This window comes from Hyperolius riggenbachi, chromosome 7 (genome assembly GCF_040937935.1).
Source record: "Hyperolius riggenbachi isolate aHypRig1 chromosome 7, aHypRig1.pri, whole genome shotgun sequence".
NCBI classification, from domain to species: Eukaryota; Metazoa; Chordata; class Amphibia; order Anura; family Hyperoliidae; genus Hyperolius; species Hyperolius riggenbachi.
Window position 1 is genome coordinate 324,254,249 of NC_090652.1, and position 26,868 is coordinate 324,281,116.

General features: G+C 51.0%; 1 protein-coding gene across 1 annotated transcript in view; it reads right to left on the minus strand.

Moving 5' to 3' along the window:
• The window catches only part of DBI (diazepam binding inhibitor, acyl-CoA binding protein), a 31,744-nt gene extending 13,524 nt beyond the window's left edge, over positions 1-18,220 (minus strand). Inside the window, exons 1-2 of the mRNA XM_068246331.1 lie at positions 18,108-18,220; positions 1,395-1,512 (exon numbers count right to left, since the gene is read on the minus strand). Of these exons, the coding sequence (XP_068102432.1) occupies positions 1,395-1,512; positions 18,108-18,116 (127 nt within the window). The 5' untranslated portion in view covers positions 18,117-18,220. The remainder of the gene's footprint in view (positions 1-1,394; positions 1,513-18,107) is intronic.
• Positions 18,221-26,868: the final 8,648 nt, after the last annotated feature.

The following is a 26,868-nucleotide window of genomic DNA, read 5'->3' on the forward strand; positions in this document are numbered from 1 at the left end:
CTGAATGCTGCAGCAATCCCATCCCTACAACACCACGTGCTGCAGCAATCCCATCCCTACACCACCACGTGCTGCAGCAATCCCATCCCTACACCACCACGTGCCGCAGCAATCCCATCCCTACACCACCACGTGCCGCAGCAATCCCATCCCTACAACACCACGTGCTGCAGCAATCCCATCCCTACAACACCGCGTGCCGCAGCAATCCCATCCCTACAACACTGAATGCTGCAGCAATCCCATCCCTACAACACCACGTGCTGCAGCAATCCCCTCCCTACACCACCACGTGCTGCAGCAATCCCATCCCTACACCACCACGTGCTGCAGCAATCCCATCCCTACACCACCACGTGCTGCAGCAATCCCATCCCTACAACACCGCGTGCCGCAGCAATCCCATCCCTACAACACCGCGTGCCGCAGCAATCCCATCCCTACAACACCGCGTGCCGCAGCAATCCCATCCCTACACCACCACATGCCGCAGCAATCCCCTCCCTACAACACCGCGTGCCGCAGCAATCCCATCCCTACAACACTGAATGCTGCAGCAATCCCATCCCTACAACACCACGTGCTGCAGCAATCCCATCCCTACACCACCACGTGCTGCAGCAATCCCATCCCTACACCACCACGTGCTGCAGCAATCCCATCCCTACAACACCGCGTGCCGCAGCAATCCCATCCCTACAACACCGCGTGCCGCAGCAATCCCATCCCTACACCACCACGTGCTGCAGCAATCCCATCCCTACAACACCGCGTGCCGCAGCAATCCCATCCCTACAACACCGCGTGCCGCAGCAATCCCATCCCTACAACACCGCGTGCCGCAGCAATCCCATCCCTACAACACCGCGTGCCGCAGCAATCCCATCCCTACAACACCACGTGCTGCAGCAATCCCATCCCTACAACACCACGTGCTGCAGCAATCCCATCCCTACACCACCACGTGCTGCAGCAATCCCATCCCTACAACACCGCGTGCCGCAGCAATCCCATCCCTACAACACCGCGTGCCGCAGCAATCCCATCCCTACAACACCGAATGCTGCAGCAATCCCCTCCCTACAACACCACGTGCTGCAGCAATCCCATCCCTACAACACCGAATACTGCAGCAATCCCCTCCCTACAACACCACGTGCTGCAGCAATCCCATCCCTACAACACCGCGTGCTGCAGCAATCCCATCCCTACAACACCGCGTGCCGCAGCAATCCCATCCCTACAACACCGAATGCTGCAGCAATCCCATCCCTACAACACCACGTGCTGCAGCAATCCCATCCCTACACCACCACGTGCTGCAGCAATCCCATCCCTACAACACCGGGTGCTACAGAATCAGCGCCCCCCCCAGTACAGAGCAGCGCACTGACCTGTGTTGCAATCCCCCACTGTGGCCTGCTTGAAGTAGGCGTACAGTTCCAGCAGTTCCGCATCAGACGGCGACGTCTTCAGCTGCTTCACCTCCTCAGCGGCCTTCTGGAAATCTGCCTGAAATACAGAAAATACCACCGAGTGACATCAGCAGAGCAGTTCCTGCAGCACCCAGCGGAGGGCGGCAACCACACACCACATACCAGCACTGACAGGGGAGACTGCACCTAATGTCCAGCAGAGGGTGACACACACACACACACACACCACATACCAGCACTGACAGGGGAGACTCTGCACCTAATGTCCAGCAGGGAGCACTGACCACACACACCACATACCAGCACTGACAGGGGAGACTCTGCACCTAATGTCCAGCAGGGGGCGCTGACCACACACACACCACATACCAGCACTGACAGGGGAGACGCTGCACCTAATGTCCAGCAGGGGGCACTGACCACACACACCACATACCAGCACTGACAGGGGAGACGCTGCACCTAATGTCCAGCAGGGGGCACTGACCACACACACACACACACACCACATACCAGCACTGACAGGGGAGACACTGCACCTAATGTCCAGCAGGGGGCACTGACCACACACACACCACATACCAGCACTGACAGGGGAGACTCTGCACCTAATGTCCAGCAGGGGGCGCTGACCACACACACACACACACACACACACACACACACACACACACACACACACACACACACACACACACACACACACACACACACACACACACACACACACACACACACACACACACACACACACACACACACACACACACACACACACACACACACACCAGCACTGACAGGGGAGATTCTGCACCTAATGTCCAGCAGGGGGCGCTGACCACACAAACACCACATACCAGCACTGACAGGGGAGACTCTGCACCTAATGTCCAGCAGGGGGCGCTGACCACACACACCACATACCAGCACTGACAGGGGAGACTCTGCACCTAATGTCCAGCAGGGGTCACTGACCACACACACACCACATACCAGTACTGACAGGGGAGACTCTGCACCTAATGTCCAGCAGGGGGCGCTGACCACACACACCAGCACTGACAGGGGAGACGCTGCACCTAATGTCCAGCAGGGGGCGCTGACCACACACACACACACACACCACATACCTGCACTGACAGGGGAGACTGCACCTAATGTCCAGCAGGGGGGCGCTGACCACATACCAGCACTGACAGGAGAGACTCTGCACCTAATGTCCAGCAGGGGGCGCTGACCACACACACACCACATACCAGCACTGACAGGGGAGACGCTGCACCTAATGTCCAGCAGGGGGGCGCTGACCACACACACACACTGACAGGGGAGACTCTGCACCCAATGTTCAGCAGGGGGCACTGACCACACACACCACATACCAGCACTGACAGGGGAGACCCTGCACCTAATGTCCAGCAGGGGGCGCTGACCACACACACACCACATACCAGCACTGACAGGGAAGGCTCTGCACCTAATGTCCAGCAAGGGGCGCTGACCACACACACCACATACCAGCACTGACAGGGGAGACTCTGCACCTAATGTCCAGCAGGGGGCACTGACCACACACACCACATACCAGTACTGACAGGGGAGACTCTGCACCTAATGTCCAGCAGGGGGTGACACACACCACATACCAGCACTGACAGGGGAGACTCTGCACCTAATGTCCAGCAGGGGGCACTGACCACATACACCACATACCAGCACTGACAGGGGAGACTGCACCTAATGTCCAGCAGAGGGCACTGACCACACACACCACATACCAGCACTGACAGGGGAGACTCTGCACCTAATGTCCAGCAGGGGGCACTGACAGGAGAGACTCTGCACCTAATGTCCAGCAGGGGGCGCTGACCACACACACACCACATACCAGCACTGACAGGGGAGACGCTGCACCTAATGTCCAGCAGGGGAGCGCTGACCACACACACACACTGACAGGGGAGACTCTGCACCCAATGTCCAGCAGGGGGCACTGACCACACACACCACATACCAGCACTGACAGGGGAGACCCTGCACCTAATGTCCAGCAGGGGGCGCTGACCACACACACACACCACATACCAGCACTGACAGGGGAGGCTCTGCACCTAATGTCCAGCAGGGGGTGACACACACCACATACCAGCACTGACAGGGGAGACTCTGCACCTAATGTCCAGCAGGGGGCGCTGACCACACACACCACATACCAGCACTGACAGGGGAGACTCTGCACCTAATGTCCAGCAGGGGGCACTGACCACACACCAGTACTGACAGGGGAGACTCTGCACCTAATGTCCAGCAGGGGGCACTGACCACACACACCACATACCAGCACTGACAGGGGAGACCCTGCACCTAATGTCCAGCAGGGGGCACTGACCACACACACACCACATACCAGCACTGACAGGGGAGACGCTGCACCTAATGTCCAGCAGGGGGCACTGACCACACACACCACATACCAGCACTGACAGGGGAGACTCTGCACCTAATGTCCAGCAGAGGGCACTGACCACACACACTACATACCAGCACTGACAGGGGAGATTCTGCACCTAATGTCCAGCAGGGGGCGCTGACCACACACACCACATACCAGCACTGACAGGGGAGACGCTGCACCTAATGTCCAGCAGGGGGCACTGACCACACACACCACATACCAGCACTGACAGGGGAGACGCTGCACCTAATGTCCAGCAGGGGGCGCTGACCACACACACCACATACCAGCACTGACAGGGGAGACTCTGCACCTAATGTCCAGCAGGGGGCACTGACCACACACACCACATACTAGCACTGACAGGGGAGACTGCACCTAATGTCCAGCAGGGGGGCGCTGACCACACACCACATACCAGCACTGACAGGAGAGACTCTGCACCTAATGTCCAGCAGGGGGCGCTGACCACACACACACCACATACCAGCACTGACAGGGGAGACTCTGCACCTAATGTCCAGCAGGGGGCGCTGACCACACACACACACACACACACTGACAGGGGAGACTCTGCACCCAATGTCCAGCAGGGGGCACTGACCACACACACCACATACCAGCACTGACAGGGGAGGCTCTGCACCTAATGTCCAGCAGGGGGTGACACACACCACATACCAGCACTGACAGGGGAGACTCTGCACCTAATGTCCAGCAGGGGGCGCTGACCACACACACACACACACACACACTGACAGGGGAGACTCTGCACCCAATGTCCAGCAGGGGGCGCTGACCACACACACACCACATACCAGCACTGACAGGGGAGACACTGCACCTAATGTCCAGCAGAGGGCGCTGACCACACACACCACATACCAGCACTGACAGGGGAGACTCTGCATCTAATGTCCAGCAGGGGGCGCTGACCACACACACACACCACATACCAGCACTGACAGGGGAGACTCTGCACCTAATGTCCAGCAGGGGTCACTGACCACACACACACACCACATACCAGCACTGACAGGGGAGACTCTGCACCTAATGTCCAGCAGGGGGCGCTGACCACACACACACACACACACACACACACACACACACACACACACACACACACACACACACACACACTGACAGGGGAGACTCTGCACCCAATGTCCAGCAGGGGGCACTGACCACACACACCACATACCAGCACTGACAGGGGAGGCTCTGCACCTAATGTCCAGCAGGGGGTGACACACCACATACCAGCACTGACAGGGGAGACTCTGCACCTAATGTCCAGCAGGGGGCGCTGACCACACACACCACATACCAGCACTGACAGGGGAGACTCTGCACCTAATGTCCAGCAGGGGGCACTGACCACACACACCACATACCAGTACTGACAGGGGAGACTCTGCACCTAATGTCCAGCAGGGGGCACTGACCACACACACCAGATACCAGCACTGACAGGGGAGACCCTGCACCTAATGTCCAGCAGGGGGCACTGACCACACACACACCACATACCAGCACTGACAGGGGAGACGCTGCACCTAATGTCCAGCAGAGGGCACTGACCACACACACTACATACCAGCACTGACAGGGGAGATTCTGCACCTAATGTCCAGCAGGGGGCGCTGACCACACACACACACACCACATACCAGCACTGACAGGGGAGACGCTGCACCTAATGTCCAGCAGGGGGCACTGACCACACACACACCACATACCAGCACTGACAGGGGAGACTCTGCACCTAATGTCCAGCAGGGGGCACTGACCACACACACCACATACCAGCACTGACAGGGGAGACGCTGCACCTAATGTCCAGCAGGGGGCGCTGACCACACACACCACATACCAGCACTGACAGGGGAGACGCTGCACCTAATGTCCAGCAGGGGGCACTGACCACACACACACCACATACCAGCACTGACAGGGGAGACTCTGCACCTAATGTCCAGCAGAGGGCACTGACCACACACACTACATACCAGCACTGACAGGGGAGATTCTGCACCTAATGTCCAGCAGGGGGCGCTGACCACACACACACACCACATACCAGCACTGACAGGGGAGACGCTGCACCTAATGTCCAGCAGGGGGCACTGACCACACACACCACATACCAGCACTGACAGGGGAGACGCTGCACCTAATGTCCAGCAGGGGGCGCTGACCACACACACCACATACCAGCACTGACAGGGGAGACTCTGCACCTAATGTCCAGCAGGGGGCACGGACCACACACACACCACATACCAGCACTGACAGGGGAGACTGCACCTAATGTCCAGCAGGGGTCGCTGACCACACACACACACACACACACACACACACACCACATACCAGCATGCCCTGCGCTCACCCACAACTACACACACCACGTCCATCACCGCATGCCCCGTGCTCACCCACAACTACACACACCACGTCCCATCACTGCATGCCCCGCGCTCACCCACAACTACACACACCACGTCCATCACTGCATGCCCCGCGCTCACCCACAACTACACACACCATGTCCATCACTGCATGCCCCGCGCTCACCCACAACTACACACACCACGTCCATCACTGCATGCCCCGCGCTCACCCACAACTACACACACCACGCCCATCACTGCATGCCCCGCGCTCACCCACAACTACACATACCACGTCCATCACCGCAAGCCCTGCGCTCACCCGCAACTACACACACCACGTCCATCACTGCATGCCCCACGTTCACCCACAACTACACCACGTCCATCACTGCATGCCCCGCGCTCACCCACAACTACACACACCACGCCCATCACTGCATGCCCCGCGCTCACCCACAACTACACACACACCACGTCCATCACCGCATGCCCCGCGCTCACCCACAACTACACACACCACGTCCATCACCGCATGCCCCGCGCTCACCCACAACTACACACACCACGTCCCATCACTGCATGCCCCGCGCTCACCCACAACTACACACACCACGCCCATCACTGCATGCCCCGCGCTCACCCACAACTACACACACCACGCCCATCACTGCATGCCCCGCGCTCACCCACAACTACACACACCACGCCCATCACTGCATGCCCCGCGCTCACCCACAACTACACACACCACGCCCATCACTGCATGCCCCGCGCTCACCCACAACTACACCACGTCCATCACTGCATGCCCCGCGCTCACCCACAACTACACCACGTCCCATCACTGCATGCCCCGCGCTCACCCACAACTACACACACCACGTCCATCACCGCATGCCCCGCGCTCACCCACAACTACACACACCACGTCCATCACCGCATGCCCCGCGCTCACCCACAACTACACACACCACGCCCATCACTGCATGCCCCGCGCTCACCCACAACTACACCACGTCCATCACTGCATGCCCCGCGCTCACCCAGAACTACACCACGTCCATCACTGCATGCCCCACGCTCACCCACAACTACACACACCACGTCCCATCACTGCATGCCCCGCGCTCACCACAACTACACCACGTCCCATCACTGCATGCCCCGCGCTCACCCACAACTACACACACCACGTCCCATCACTGCATGCCCCGCGCTCACCCACAACTACACACACCACGTCCCATCACTGCATGCCCCGCGCTCACCCACAACTACACACACCACGTCCCATCACTGCATGCCCCGCGCTCACCCACAACTACACCACGTCCCATCACTGCATGCCCCGCGCTCACCCACAACTACACACACCACGTCCCATCACTGCATGCCCCGCGCTCACCCACAACTACACACACCACGTCCCATCACTGCATGCCCCGCGCTTACCCACAACTACACCACGTCCATCACCGCATGCCCCGCGCTCACCCACAACTACACCACGTCCATCACCGCATGCCCCGCGCTCACCCACAACTACACCACGTCCATCACTGCATGCCCCGCGCTCACCCACAACTACACCACGTCCATCACCGCATGCCCCGCGCTCACCCACAACTACACACACCACGTCCCATCACCGCATGCCCCGCGCTCACCCACAACTACACCACGTCCATCACCGCATGCCCCGCGCTCACCCACAACTACACACACCACGTCCATCACTGCATGCCCCGCGCTCACCCACAACTACACACACCATGTCCATCACCGCATGCCCTGCGCTCACCCACAACTACACACACCACGTCCCATCACTGCATGCCCCGCGCTCACCCACAACTACACACACCACGCCCATCACTGCATGCCCCGCGCTCACCCACAACTACACACACCACGCCCATCACCGCATGCCCCGCGCTCACCCACAACTACACACACCACGTCCATCACCGCATGCCCCGCGCTCACCCACAACTACACACACCACGTCCCATCACTGCATGCCCCGCGCTCACCCACAACTACACACACCACGTCCCATCACTGCATGCCCCGCGCTCACCCACAACTACACACACCACGTCCCATCACTGCATGCCCCGCGCTCACCCACAACTACACACACCACGTCCCATCACTGCATGCCCCGCGCTCACCCACAACTACACACACCACGTCCCATCACTGCATGCCCCGCGCTCACCCACAACTACACACACCACGCCCATCACTGCATGCCCCGCGCTCACCCACAACTACACCACGTCCATCACTGCATGCCCCGCGCTCACCCACAACTACACCACGTCCCATCACTGCATGCCCCGCGCTCACCCACAACTACACACACCACGTCCATCACCGCACGGCCAGCGCTCACCCGCAACTACACTCACCACGTCCCATCACTGCATGCCCTGCGCTCACCCACAACTACACCACGTCCATCACCGCATGCCCCGCGCTCACCCACAACTACACACACCACGTCCCATCACCGCATGCCCCGCGCTCACCCACAACTACACCACGTCCATCACCGCATGCCCCGCGCTCACCCACAACTACACACACCACGTCCATCACTGCATGCCCCACGCTCACCCACAACTACACACACCACGTCCATCACTGCATGCCCCGCGCTCACCCACAACTACACACACCACGTCCATCACTGCATGCCCCGCGCTCACCCACAACTACACACACCACGTCCATCACTGCATGCCCCGCGCTCACCCACAACTACACACACCACGCCCATCACTGCATACCCCGCGCTCACCCACAACTACACACACAACGCCCATCACTGCATGCCCCGCGCTCACCCACAACTACACACACCACGTCCATCACTGCATGCCCCGCGCTCACCCACAACTACACACCACGTCCATCACTGCATGCCCCGCGCTCACCCACAACTACACACCACGTCCATCACTGCATGCCCTGCGCTTACCCACAACTACACACACCACGTCCATCACTGCATGCCCCACACCCGACCACTGCCCAGAGCTCGTCCGCACCCCGCGCCAGGCACGTAACCCTAGGCACTGAACACAGGGGATGCAAACATTACACAGAATTATTATACATTATCTACATTACACACACTATGTATACAGATACATTACACACAGGGGGAGATACATACTGATACATTACACACAAGATATGCACAGATACATTACACACACCTCAGCCATTACACAGGTGAGATACATACTAATAACATTACACACACACACACCTCAGCCATTACACACAGGGGATATATACAGATACATTACACACACCTCAGCCATTACACACAGGGGAAATATACAGATACATTACACACACCTCAGCCATTACACACAGGGGATATATACAGATACACAAACCTCAGCCATTACACACAGGGGATATATACAGATACATTACACAGAGGGGATATATACAGATACATTGCACACACCTCAGCCATCACACACAGGGGGTATATACAGATACATTGCACACACCTCAGCCATTACATACAGGGGGTATATACAGATACATTACACACACCTCAGCCATTAAACACAGGGGATATATACAGATACATTACACACACCTCAGCCATTACACACAGGGGATATATACAGATACATTACACACAGGGGATATACACAGATACATTACACACACCTCAGCCATTACACACAGGGGATATATACAGATACATCACACACACCTCAGCCATTACACACAGTGGATATATACAGATACATTACACACACCTCAGCCATTACATACAGGGGATATATACAGGTACATTACACACAGGGGATATACACAGATACATTACACACACCTCAGCCATTACATACAAGGGGTATATACAGATTGATTACACACACCTCAGCCATTACACACAGGGGATATATACAGGTACATTGCACACAGGGGATATACACAGATACTTTACACACACCTCAGCCATTACACACAGGGGATGTATACAGATACATTACACACACCTCAGCCATTACACACAAGGGATATATACAGGTACATTACACACAAGGGATATATACAGATACATTACACACACACACCTCAGCCATTACACACAGGGGATATATACAGATACATTACACACACACACACCTCAGCCATTACACACAGGGGATATATACAGATACATTACACACACCTCAGCCATTACACACAGGGGATATATACAGATACATTACACACACCTCAGCCATTACACACAGGGGATATATACAGATACATTACACACACCTCAGCCATTACACACAGGGGATATATACAGATACATTACACACACCTCAGCCATTACACACAGGGGATATATACAGATACATTACACACACCTCAGCCATTACACACAGGGGATATATACAGATACATTACACACACCTCAGCCATTACACACAGGGGATATATACAGATACATTACACACACCTCAGCCATTACACACAGGGGATATATACAGATACATTACACACACCTCAGCCATTACACACAGGGGATATATACAGGTACATTACACACACCTCAGCCATTACACACAGGGGATATATACAGATACATTACACAAACCTCAGCCATTACACACAGGGGATATATACAGATACATTACACAGAGGGGATACATACTGATACATTACACACCTCAGCCATTACACACAGGGGATATATACAGATACATTACACACACCTCAGCCATTACACACATAATATGTACAGATACATTACACATACCTCAGCCATGACACACAGGGGAGATACATACTGATACATTACACACACCTCAGCCATTACACACAATATGTACAGATACATTACACACACCTCAGCCATTACACACAGGGGATATATACAGATACATTACACACACACCTCAGCCATTACACACAGGGGATATATACAGATACATTGCACACACCTCAGCCATTACACACAGGGGATATATACAGATACATTACACAAACCTCAGCCATTACACACAGGGGATATATACAGATACATTACACACACCTCAGCCATTACATACAGGGGATATATAAAGGTACATTACACACACCTCAGCCATTACACACAGGGGATATATACAGATACATTGCACACACCTCAGCCATGACACACAGGGGAGATACATACTGATACATTACACACACCTCAGCCATTACACACAGGGGATATATACAGATACATTACACAAACCTCAGCCATTACACACAGGGGAAATATACAGATACATTACACACACCTCAGCCATTACACACAGGGGATATATACAGATACATTACACACACCTCAGCCATTACACACAGGGGATATATACAGATACATTACACACACCTCAGCCATTACACACAGGGGATATATACAGATACATTACACACACCTCAGCCATTACACACATAATATGTACAGATACATTACACATACCTCAGCCATGACACACAGGGGAGATACATACTGATACATTACACACACCTCAGCCATTACACACATAATATGTACAGATACATTACACACACCTCAGCCATTACACACAGGGGATATATACAGATACATTACACACACCTCAGCCATTACACACAGGGGATATATACAGATACATTACACACACCTCAGCCATTACACACAGGGGATATATACAGATACATTACACACACCTCAGCCATTACACACAGGGGATATATACAGATACATTACACACACCTCAGCCATTACACACAGGGGATATATACAGGTACATTACACACACCTCAGCCATTACACACAGGGGATATATACAGATACATTACACACACCTCAGCCATGACACACAGGGGATATATACAGATACATTGCACACACCTCAGCCATGACACACAGGGGAGATACATACTGATACATTACACACACCTCAGCCATTACACACAGGGGATATATACAGATACATTACACAAACCTCAGCCATTACACACAGGGGATATATACAGATACATATCACACACCTCAGCCATTACACACAGGGGATATATACAGATACATTACACACACCTCAGCCATTACACACAGGGGAAATATACAGATACATTACACACACCTCAGCCATTACACACAGGGGATATATACAGATACATTACACACACCTCAGCCATTACACACAGGGGATATATACAGATACATTACACACACCTCAGCCATTACACACAGGGGATATATACAGATACATTACACAGAGGGGATACATACTGATACATTACACACCTCAGCCATTACACACAGGGGATATATACAGATACATTACACACACCTCAGCCATTACACACATAATATGTACAGATACATTACACATACCTCAGCCATGACACACAGGGGAGATACATACTGATACATTACACACACCTCAGCCATTACACACATAATATGTACAGATACATTACACACACCTCAGCCATTACACACAGGGGATATATACAGATACATTACACACACCTCAGCCATTACACACAGGGGATATATACAGATACATTACACACACACCTCAGCCATTACACACAGGGGATATATACAGATACATTGCACACGCCTCAGCCATTACACACAGGGGATATATACAGATACATTACACACACCTCAGCCATTACACAGGGGATATATACAGATACATTACACACACCTCAGCCATTACACACAGTGGATATATACAGATACATTACACACACCTCAGCCATTACATACAGGGGATATATAAAGGTACATTACACACACCTCAGCCATTACACACAGGGGATATATACAGATACATTGCACACACCTCAGCCATGACACACAGGGGAGATACATACTGATACATTACACACACCTCAGCCATTACACACATAATATGTACAGATACATTACACACACCTCAGCCATTACACACAGGGGATATATACAGATACATTACACACACCTCAGCCATTACACACAGGGGATATATACAGATACATTACACACACACCTCAGCCATTACACACAGGGGATATATACAGATACATTGCACACGCCTCAGCCATTACACACAGGGGATATATACAGATACATTACACACACCTCAGCCATTACACAGGGGATATATACAGATACATTACACACACCTCAGCCATTACACACAGGGGGTATATACAGATACATTACACACACCTCAGCCATTACATACAGGGGGTATATACAGATACATTGCACACACCTCAGCCATTACACACAGGGGATATATACAGATACATTACACACACCTCAGCCATTACACACAGGGGATATATACAGATACATTACACACACCTCAGCCATTACACACAGGGGAAATATACAGATACATTACACACACCTCAGCCATTACACACAGGGGATATATACAGATACATTACACACACCTCAGCCATTACACACAGGGGATATATACAGATACATTACACACACCTCAGCCATTACACACAGGGGATATATACAGATACATTACACAGAGGGGATACATACTGATACATTACACACCTCAGCCATTACACACAGGGGATATATACAGATACATTACACACACCTCAGCCATTACACACATAATATGTACAGATACATTACACATACCTCAGCCATGACACACAGGGGAGATACATACTGATACATTACACACACCTCAGCCATTACACACATAATATGTACAGATACATTACACACACCTCAGCCATTACACACAGGGGATATATACAGATACATTACACACACCTCAGCCATTACACACAGGGGATATATACAGATACATTACACACACACACACACACCTCAGCCATTACACACAGGGGATATATACAGATACATTACACACACCCCTCAGCCATTACACACAGGGGATATATACAGATACATTACACACACCTCAGCCATTACACACAGGGGATATATACACAGATACATTACACACATCTCAGCCATTACATACAGGGGGTATATACAGATACATTACACACAGGGGATATATACAGATGCATTACACACATCTCAGCCATTACACACAGGGGATATATACACAGATACATTACACACATCTCAGCCATTACATACAGGGGTATATACAGATAGATTACACACACCTCAGCCATTACACAGGGGATATATACAGATACATTGCACACACCTCAGCCATTACACACAGGGGATATATACAGATACATTACACACACCTCAGCCATTACACACAGGGGATATATACAGATACATTACACACACCTCAGCCATTACATACAGGGGGTATATACAGATACATTACACACACCTCAGCCATGACACACAGGGGAGATACATACTGATACATTACACACACCTCAGCCATTACACACAGGGGATATATACAGATACATTACACACACCTCAGCCATTACACACAGGGGATATATACAGATACATTACACACACTTCAGCCATGACACACAGGGGATATATACAGATACATTACACACACCTCAGCCATTACACACAGGGGATATATACAGATACATTACACAGAGGGGATATATACAGATACATTGCACACACCTCAGCCATTACATACAGGGGGTATATACAGATACATTACACACACCTCAGCCATTACACACAGGGGATATATACAGATACATTACACACACCTCAGCCATTACACACATAATATGTACAGATACATTACACATACCTCAGCCATGACACACAGGGGAGATACATACTGATACATTACACACACCTCAGCCATTACACACATAATATGTACAGATACATTACACACACCTCAGCCATTACACACAGGGGATATGTACAGATACATTACACACACCTCAGCCATTACACACAGGGGGTATATACAGATACATTACACACACCTCAGCCATTACATACAGGGGGTATATACAGATACATTGCACACACCTCAGCCATGACACACAGGGGATATATACAGATACATTACACACACCTCAGCCATTACACACAGGGGATATATACAGATACATTACACACACTTCAGCCATGACACACAGGGGATATATACAGATACATTACACACACCTCAGCCATGACACACAGGGGATATATACAGATACATTACACACACACACACCTCAGCCATTACACACAGGGGATATATACAGATACATTACACACACACACCTCAGCCATTACACACAGGGGATATATACAGATACATTACACACCTCAGCCATTACACACAGGGGATATATACAGATACATTACACACACCTCAGCCATTACACACAGGGGATATATACAGATACATTACACACACCTCAGCCATTACACACAGGGGATATATACAGATACATTACACACACCTCAGCCATTACACACAGGGGATATATACAGATACATTACACACACCTCAGCCATTACACACAGGGGATATATACAGATACATTACACACACCTCAGCCATTACACACAGGGGATATATACAGATACATTGCACACACCTCAGCCATTACACACATAATATGTACAGATACATTACACATACCTCAGCCATGACACACAGGGGAGATACATACTGATACATTACACACACCTCAGCCATTACACACAGGGGATATATACAGATACATTACACACACCTCAGCCATTACACACAGGGGATATATACAGATACATTACACACACACCTCAGCCATTACACACAGGGGATATATACAGATACATTGCACACACCTCAGCCATTACACACATAATATGTACAGATACATTACACATACCTCAGCCATTACACACAGGGGATATATACAGATACATTACACACACCTCAGCCATTACACACAGGGGATATATACAGATACATTACACACACCTCAGCCATTACACACAGGGGATATATACAGATACATTACACACACCTCAGCCATTACACACAGGGGATATATACAGATACATTACACACACACACCTCAGCCATTACACACAGGGGATATATACAGATGCATTGCACACACCTCAGCCATTACACACAGGGGATATATACAGATACATTACACACACCTCAGCCATTACACACAGGGGATATATACAGATACATTGCACACACCTCAGCCGTTACACACAGGGGATATATACAGATACATTGCACACACCTCAGCCATTACACACAGGGGATATATACAGATACATTACACACACCTCAGCCATTACACACAGGGGATATATACAGATACATTACACACACCTCAGCCATTACACACAGGGGATATATACACAGATACATTACACACATCTCAGCCATTACATACAGGGGATATATACAGATACATTACACACACCTCAGCCATTACACACAGGGGAAATATACAGATACATTACACACACCTCAGCCATTACACACAGGGGATATATACAGATACATTACACACACCTCAGCCATTACACACAGGGGATATATACAGATACATTACACACACCTCAGCCATGACACACAGGGGAGATACATACTGATACATTACACACACCTCAGCCATTACACACAATATGTACAGATACATTACACACACCTCAGCCATTACACACAGGGGATATATACACAGATACATTACACACATCTCAGCCATTACACACAGGGGATATATACAGATACATTACACACACCTCAGCCATTATACACATAATATGTACAGACACATTACACATACCTCAGCCATGACACACAGGGGAGATACATACTGATACATTATACACACCTCAGCCATTACACACATAATATGTACAGATACATTACACACACCTCAGCCATTACACACAGGGGATATATACAGATACATTACACACACCTCAGCCATTACACACAGGGGATATATACAGATACATTGCACACACCTCAGCCATTACACACAGGGGATATATACAGATACATTGCACACACCTCAGCCATTACACACAGGGGATATATACAGAAACATTGCACACACCTCAGCCATTACACACAGGGGATATATACAGATACATTACACACACCTCAGCCATTACACACAGGGGATATATACAGATACATTACACACACCTCAGCCATTACACACAGGGGATATATACAGATACATTACACACACCTCAGCCATTACACACAGGGGATATATACAGATACATTACACACACCTCAGCCATTACACACAGGGGATATATACAGATACATTACACACACCTCAGCCATTACACACAGGGGATATATACAGATACATTACACACACCTCAGCCATTACACACAGGGGGTATATACAGATACATTACACACACCTCAGCCATTACACACAGGGGGTATATACAGATACATTGCACACACCTCAGCCATTACACACAGGGGATATATACAGATACATTGCACACACCTCAGCCATTACACACAGGGGATATATACAGATACATTACACACACCTCAGCCATTACACACAAGGGATATATACAGATACATTACACACACCTCAGCCATTACACACAGGGGATATATACAGATACATTGCACACACCTCAGCCATTACACACAGGGGATATATACAGATACATTACACACACCTCAGCCATTATACACAGGGGATATATACAGATACATTACACACACCTCAGCCATTACACACATAATATGTACAGAAACATTACTATATATCACACACACAGGAGAGATACATACAGATACAGTGTATAGACAGATGACACACAGGGGAGATGCATACAGATACATTGTATAGATAGATACAGGACACACAGGGGAGATACATTGTAGAGACAGTTACATTGTACACCTGACACACCTCACACATAACGGGGCCTTATTGCTGCTGCTGGGATCTCTGTGGCTGCTGCGGGCGGGGCGGAGTCACACTGTGCGGCACGCGGAGATCTCTCCTCTTTACCCTGCACTCAGCCCCGCCCCCTCACCTCATCTCTGGGCCAATCACCGCCCGCAGCACGTGCCCTCCCGACACACACACAGCGGCGGCCATCTTGTGTGAGGGAAAGCGGGTGCGTAGCTCTGATTGGTGCTCCTCATCACAGGAGATGTGCGCGCCCTCTCTGCTCACCTGTGACGTCATGCAGCAGGAACCCACCACGTGCTGCCTGCGCCCCCCTCACTTCATCTCCGCTCAGAAGTCCCTCTGCCCTTCATTTCCTGTCCCCTCAGGAGACACCTTTCCCCTCACTTCCTCTCCCCCCACAAGTCCCTCTGCCCTTCATTTCCTGTCCCCTCAGGAGACCCCCTTCCCCTCACTTCCTCTCCCCTCACAAGTCCCTCTGCCTTTCATTTCCTGTCCCCTCAGGAGACCCCCTTCCCCTCACTTCCTCTCCCCTCACAAGTCCCTCTGCCTTTCATTTCCTGTCCCCTCAGGAGACCCCCTTCCCCTCACTTCCTCTCCCCTCAGAAGACCCTCTGCTCTTCATTTCCTGTCCCCTCAGGAGACCCCTTTCCCCTCACTTCCTCTCCCCTCACAAGTAAGTCCCTCTGCTCTTCATTTCCTGTCCCCTCAGGAGACACCTTTCCCCTCACTTCCTCTCCCCTCACAAGTCCCTCTGCCTTTCATTTCCTGTCCCCTCAGGAGACCCCCTTCCCCTCACTTCCTCTCCCCTCACAAGTCCCTCTGCCTTTCATTTCCTGTCCCCTCAGGAGACCCCCTTCCCCTCACTTCCTCTCCCCTCACAAGTCCCTCTGCCTTTCATTTCCTGTCCCCTCAGGAGACCCCCTTCCCCTCACTTCATCTCCCCTCAGAAGTCCCTCTGCCCTTCATTTCCTGTCCCCTCAGGAGACCCCTTTCCCCTCACTTCATCTCCCCTCAGAAGTCCCTCTTCCCTTCATTTCCTGTCCCCTCAGGAGACCCCTTTCCCCTCACTTCCTCTCCCCTCACAAGTCCCTCTGCCTTTCATTTCCTGTCCCCTCAGGAGACCCCCTTCCCCTCACTTCCTCTCCCCTCACAAGTCCCTCTGCCTTTCATTTCCTGTCCCCTCAGGAGACCCCCTTCCCCTCACTTCCTCTCCCCTCACAAGTAAGTCCCTCTGCTCTTCATTTCCTGTCCCCTCAGGAGACACCTTTCCCTTCACTTCCTCTCCCCTCACAAGTCCCTCTGCCTTTCATTTCCTGTCCCCTCAGGAGACCCCCTTCCCCTCACTTCCTCTCCCCTCACAAGTCCCTCTGCCTTTCATTTCCTGTCCCCTCAGGAGACCCCCTTCCCCTCACTTCCTCTCCCCTCACAAGTAAGTCCCACTGCTCTTCATTTCCTGTCCCCTCAGGAGACACCTTTCCCCTCACTTCCTCTCCCCTCACAAGTCCCTCTGCCTTTCATTTCCTGTCCCCTCAGGAGACACCTTTCCCCTCACTTCCTCTCCCCTCACAAGTCCCTCTGCCTTTCATTTCCTGTCCCCTCAGGAGACCCCCTTCCTCTCACTTCCTCTCCCCTCACAAGTCCCTCTGCCTTTCATTTCCTGTCCCCTCAGGAGACCCCCTTCCCCTCACTTCCTCTCCCCTCACAAGTCCCTCTGCCTTTCATTTCCTGTCCCCTCAGGAGACCCCCTTCCCCTCACAAGTCCCTCTGCCTTTCATTTCCTGTCCCCTCAGGAGACCCCCTTCCCCTCACTTCCTCTCCCCTCACAAGTCCCTCTGCCTTTCATTTCCTGTCCCCTCAGGAGACCCCCTTCCCCTCACTTCCTCTCCCCTCAGAAGTCCCTCTGCCTTTCATTTCCTGTCCCCTCAGGAGACACCTTTCCCCTCACTTCCTCTCCCCTCACAAGTCCCTCTGCCTTTCATTTCCTGTCCCCTCAGGAGACCCCCTTCCCCTCACTTCCTCTCCCCTCAGAAGTCCCTCTGCCTTTCATTTCCTGTCCCCTCAGGAGACACCTTTCCCCTCACTTCCTCTCCCCTCAGAAGTAAGTCCCACTGCTCTTCATTCCCTGTCCCCTCAGGAGACCCCTTTCCCCTCACTTCCTCTCCCCTCAGAAGTCCCTCTGCCCTTCATTCCCTGTCCCCTCAGGAGACACCTTTCCCCTCACCTCCTCTCCCCTCACAAGTCCCTCTGCCCTTCATTTCCTGTCCCCTCAGGAGACACCTTTCCCCTCACTTCCTCTCCCCTCAGAAGTAAGTCCCACTGCTCTTCATTCCCTGTCCCCTCAGGAGACCCCTTTCCCCTCACTTCCTCTCCCCTCAGAAGTCCCTCTGCCCTTCATTTCCTGTCCCCTCAGGAGACACCTTTCCCCTCACTTCCTCTCCCCCCACAAGTCCCTCTGCCCTTCATTTCCTGTCCCCTCAGGAGACACCTTTACCCTCACTTCCTCTCCCCTCACATGTCCCTCTGCCCTTCATTTCCTGTCCCCTCAGGAGACACCTTTCCCCTCACTTCCTCTCCCCTCAGAAGTCCCTCTGCCCTTCATTCCCTGTCCCCTCAGGAGACACCTTTACCCTCACTTCTTCTCCCCTCACAAGTCCCTCTGCCCTTCATTTCCTGTCCCCTCAGGAGACACCTTTCCCCTCACTTCCTCTCCCCTCACAAGTCCCTCTGCCCTTCATTTCCTGTCCCCTCAGGAGACACCTTTCCCCTCACCTCCTCTCCCCTCAGAAGTCCCTCTGCTCTTCATTTCCTGTCCCCTCAGGAGACCCCTTTCCCCTCACTTCCTCTCCCCTCACAAGTCCCTCTGCCCTTCATTTCCTGTCCCCTCAGGAGACCCCTTTCCCCTCACTTCCTCTCCCCTCAGAAGACCACCTGTCCATCACTTCCTGTCCCCTCAGAAAGCCCCTTGCTTCCTGTTCCTTCAGAAGACCCCCTATCCATCATTTCCTGTCCCCTCAGGAGACCCCTTTCCCCTCACTTCCTCTCCCCTCAGAAGTCCCTCTGCCCTTCATTTCCTGTCCCCTCAGGAGACCCCTTTCCCCTCACTACCTGTCCCCTCAGAAGACCGCCTGTCCATCACTTCCTGTCCCTTCAGAAGACCCTCTGCCCCTCACTTCCTATCTCATCAGGAGACTCCCTACCTCCCTACTCCTCACTTCTTGTCCCCTCAGGAGACCCCCTACTCCTCGCTTCCTGTTCCTTCAGAAGACCCTCTGTCCCTCACTTCCTATCTCATCAGGAGACCACCCCTTCCTCACCTCCTGCCCTTAATTTTCTGTCCCCTCAGGAGACCCCTTCATTTCCTATCCTCTCATTTCCTGTCCCCTCAGGAAACCCCCTACTCCTCACTTCCTTTCTCATCAGTAGACCCCCTCACTCCCTGCCCTTCATTTCCTGTCCCCTTGGGAGACCCCCTACTCCTCACTTCCTGTCTCATCAGTAGACCCCCTCACTCCCTGCCCTTCATTTCCTGTCCCCTTGGGAGACCCCCTACTCCTCGCTTCCTGTCCCCTCGGGAGACCCCCTCATCCCTGTCCCTCACTTCCTGTCCCCTCAACATACAAACTGTGCAGATGGGCCCACACTGAAGGCAAGAGTTCTACCCAGGAGTGGGAACAGATGGGGGGAAGGGCAGGCAACAGATCCTGGTGGGCTTCATGCCTGGGTGGGATGGTGAGTGCGGAGTCCCTTCAGTATAAGTGGAGGGTCTATGAACTCCCTACACCGCGTCAACAGCAGAACCACAACTGGACATGACCTTATGTCATACGTTTTCCTGAGCACACGCGTGTAGAGGAGACATCTGGTGAGGAGTTTCAGATACTAAAAGGAGGTTCAGAGTCTAAACTGCATCTCCTGATATCTGTTATCACCCTGAAGACACCGGCCAACATCACTGAGCAAAGTGCAGATGTAACTACAGTGCAACCTGATGTCTGGGGAGACAGATCAGCTGAGGCTACAGCAGCCATAGCAATAGATGACAGAGCAGTCACATTCCTGATCACAGCACAGCCATAGCAATAGATGACAGAGCAGCCATATCACCTGATCACAGAGCAGCCATAGCAATAGATAACAGCAGCTATAGCAATTGATCACAGCCATAGCAATAGATGACAGATTATTATTATTATTATTTTTTATTTATATAGCGCCAACATATTCCGCAGCGCTTTACAAAGCACAATAAGACGACAAGGGGAACATAGATACAACTAACAAATGTACAGCAGAGTTCCAAGCAGCACAAATATTGTTACAAGAACAGTAAACATTAGGAGGAGGACCCTGCCCTTGTGAGCTTACAATCTAATGGGTTGTGGGGGACACACTAGGTAAGGGGGTGGAGGATGGATGAGGCAGTGATTCTTTGCCTCTGATTACATTGGGCTCTATTCTCAAAGAGCCAAATTTTCCGCAAAATGTTACCGCTATATTCCCGCCAGCGGTAAACTCCGCATTTTTTCCACATTCACTAATGTTTTCCGCATGCGGGAAAAAAGATGCGGAAACAGGCATTATTCATGCGGGAATCATGCGGTAAAAAGGTCGCATGAAAAAGTGTTTAAAAAAAAAAAGTTAAAGTCCAGCAAGCACAGCCCTTAAGCCTCCAGACTTCATTAAAGTCAATGGGATGCGGAATATATCACCTACTACTTGTAGGTGATAAAAATTCGGTAATTAACGAAGAAATGATGCGCCTGAACATCTTTGAGAATTGATCTTTTATTGCGGAAAATACCGACTTTTGCGGAAATTTTTCCACATGAATCCCGCACTTTTATCACACTTTTTCCGCATGCGGAAAAAACATGCGGAACATTTTGAGAATCCCAACTTGCCGGTATTTTGGGTGCAAACTTCCCGCATGTACTTTACCGCATGCGGGAAGTCTTTGAGAATAGAGCCCATTGTGACAGATAAATAAGGGCTATAGAATGTTATAAGCTTGTCTGAAAAGGTGTGTTTTAAGAGTGTTTGAAGATGTTCAGGTTTGGAGCATGACGTACAGGCTGTGGAAGAGAGTTCCAGATGAGGGGTGATGCTCGTGTAAAGTCCTGGATGCGATCATGAGAGGAGGTGATCAGCTTAGAGGCCAGGAGAATTTCTTGGGAGGAGCAAAGGTTGCGGGAGGGACAATATCTTGAGATTAGTGATGCGATGTATGGAGGAGACAACTCATGGAGGGCTTTGTATATTAGTCAGGAGTTTGAACTGGATCCTCTGGGTAATGGGTAACCAGTGGAGAGAACAGCACAGTGGGGCTGCATCGGAAGAGCGTGTGGAGAGGTGAATGAGACGGGCTGCTGAATTTAGAAGGGATTGGAGAGGTGCTAGCCTGTTTTGTGGTAGCCCACAGAGCAGGGTGTTGCAGTAGTCTAGGCGGGAGATGATTAAGGCATGCACAAGCATTTTCAGAGCAGAGCAGCCATATCGCCTGATCACAGAGCAGCCATAGCAATAGATGGCAGAGCAGCCACATTCCTGATCACAGCACAGCCATAGCAATATAATCTAATAATCTGAACATTTGTATAGCGCTTTTCTCCTGTCGGACCCAAAGCGCTCAAGAGCTGCAGCCACTGGGACGCACTCAGGAGGCCACCATGCAGTGTTAGGGAGTCTTGCCTTGAACTCCTTACTGAATAGATATTTGACCCTAGCCAGGATTTGAACCCTGGTCTCCCATGTCAAAGGCGGTGCCCTTAACCAGTACACTAATCCAGCCACCACAATAGATGACAGAGCAGCCATATCACCTGATCACAGAGCAGCCATAGCAATAGATGACAGAGCAGGCATATCACCTGATGACAGAGCAGGCATAGCAATAGATGACAGGGCAACCATATCACCTGATCACAGAGCAGCCATAGCAATAGAGGACTGAGCAGCCATAGCAATAGATGACTGAGCAGCCATAGCAATACATGACTGAGCAGCCATAGCAAATAGATGACAGAGCAGCCACACGCCTGATCACATAGCAATAAATGACAGAGCAGCCATACCGCCTGATCACAGATCAGCCATAGTAATAGATGACTGAGCAGCCATAGCAATAGATGACTGAGCAGCCATAGCAATAGATGACAGAGCAGCTACACGCCTGATCACATAGCAATAGATGACAGAGCAGCAATAGCAATAGATGACAGAGCAGCCATATTACCTGATCACAGATTAGCCATATCAATAGATGACAGAGCAGCCATACCGCCTGATCACAGATCAGCCATAGCAATAGATGACAGGGCAGCCATAGCAATAGATGACAGAGCAGCCATAGCAATAGATGACAGAGCAGGCATACCACCTGATCACAGATCAGCCATAGCAATAGATGACAGAACAGCCACACGCCTGATCGCAGAGCAGCCATAGCAATAGATGACAGAGCAGCCATATCACCTGATCACAGAGACGCCATAGCAATAGATGACGGAGCAGCCATAGCAATAGATGACAGAGCAGCCATAGCAATAGATGACAGAGCAGCCACACGCCTGATCACATAGCACTAGATGACAGAGCAGCCATACCTCCTGAGCACAGATCAGCCATAGCAATAGATGACAGAGCAGCAATAGCAATAGATGACAGAGCAGCCATATCACCTGATCACAGATCAGCCATAGCAATAGATGACAGAGCAGCCATACCGCCTGATCTCAGATCAGCCATAGCAATAGATGACAGAGCAGCCATAGCAATAGATGACAGAGCAGGCATACCACCTGATCACAGATCAGCCATAGCAATAGATGACAGAGCATCCATACCGCCTGATCATAGATCAGCCATAGCAATAGATGACAGAGCAGCCATAGCAATAGATGACGGAGCAGCCATAGCAATAGATGACAGAGCAGCCATACCGCCTGATCTCAGATCAGCCATAGCAATAGATGACAGAGCAGCCATAGCAATAAATGACAGAGCAGGCATACCACCTGATCACAGATCAGCCATAGCAATAGATGACAGAGCATCCATACCGCCTGATCACAGATCAGCCATAGCAATAGATGACAGAGCAGCCATAGCAATAGATGACGGAGCAGCCATAGCAATAGATGACAGAGCAGCCATACCGCCTGATCTCAGATCAGCCATAGCAATAGATGACAGAGCAGCCATAGCAATAAATGACAGAGCAGGCATACCACCTGATCACAGATCAGCCATAGCAATAGATGACAGAGCATCCATACCGCCTGATCATAGATCAGCCATAGCAATAGATGACAGAGCAGCCATAGCAATAGATGACGGAGCAGCCATAGCAATAGATGACAGAGCAGCCATACCGCCTGATCTCAGATCAGCCATAGCAATAGATGACAGAGCAGCCATAGCAATAAATGACAGAGCAGGCATACCACCTGATCACAGATCAACCATAGCAATAGATGACAGAGCATCCATACCGCCTGATCACAGATCAGCCATAGCAATAGATGACAGAGCAGCCATAGCAATAGATGATGGAGCAGCCATAGCAATAGATGACAGAGCAGCCATACCGCCTGATCACAGATCAGCCTTAGCAATAGATGACAGAGCAGGCATATCACCTGATCACAGAGCAGCCATAGCAATAGATGACAGAGCAGCCATAGCAATAGATGACGGAGCAGCCATAGCAATAGATGACAGAGCAGCCATACCGCCTGATCTCAGATCAGCCATAGCAATAGATGACAGAGCAGCCATAGCAATAAATGACAGAGCAGGCATACCACCTGATCACAGATCAGCCATAGCAATAGATGACAGAGCATCCATACCGCCTGATCATAGATCAGCCATAGCAATAGATGACAGAGCAGCCATAGCAATAGATGACGGAGCAGCCATAGCAATAGATGACAGAGCAGCCATACCGCCTGATCTCAGATCAGCCATAGCAATAGATGACAGAGCAGCCATAGCAATAAATGACAGAGCAGGCATACCACCTGATCACAGATCAACCATAGCAATAGATGACAGAGCATCCATACCGCCTGATCACAGATCAGCCATAGCAATAGATGACAGAGCAGCCATAGCAATAGATGACGGAGCAGCCATAGCAATAGATGACAGAGCAGCCATACCGCCTGATCACAGAGCAGCCATAGCAATAGATGACACAGCAGCCATAGCAATAGATGACGGAGCAGCCACACGCCTGATCGCAGAGCAGCCATAGCAATAAATGACAGAGCAGCCATAGCAATAGATGACAGAGAATCTGTACCATGTGATCACACATCAGCCATAGCAATAGAAGACAGAGCATCCATACCGCCTGATCACGGATCAGCCATAGCAATAGATGACAGAGCAGCCATATCACCTGATCACAGAGCCGCCATAGCAATAGATGACGGAGCAGCCATAGCAATAGATGACAGAGCATCCATACTGCCTGATCACAGATCAGCCATAGCAATAGATGACAGAGCAGGCATATCACCTGATCACAGAGCAGCCATAGCAATAGATGACAGAGCAGCCATAGCAATAGATGACGGAGCAGCCATAATCACAGCACAGCCATAGCAATAGATGACAGAGCAGGCATAGAAATAGATGACAGAGCAGCCATACCGCCTGATCACGGATCAGCCATAGCAATAGATGACAGAGTAGCCATAGCAATAGATGACAGAGCAGCCATAGCAATAGATGACAGAGCATCCATACT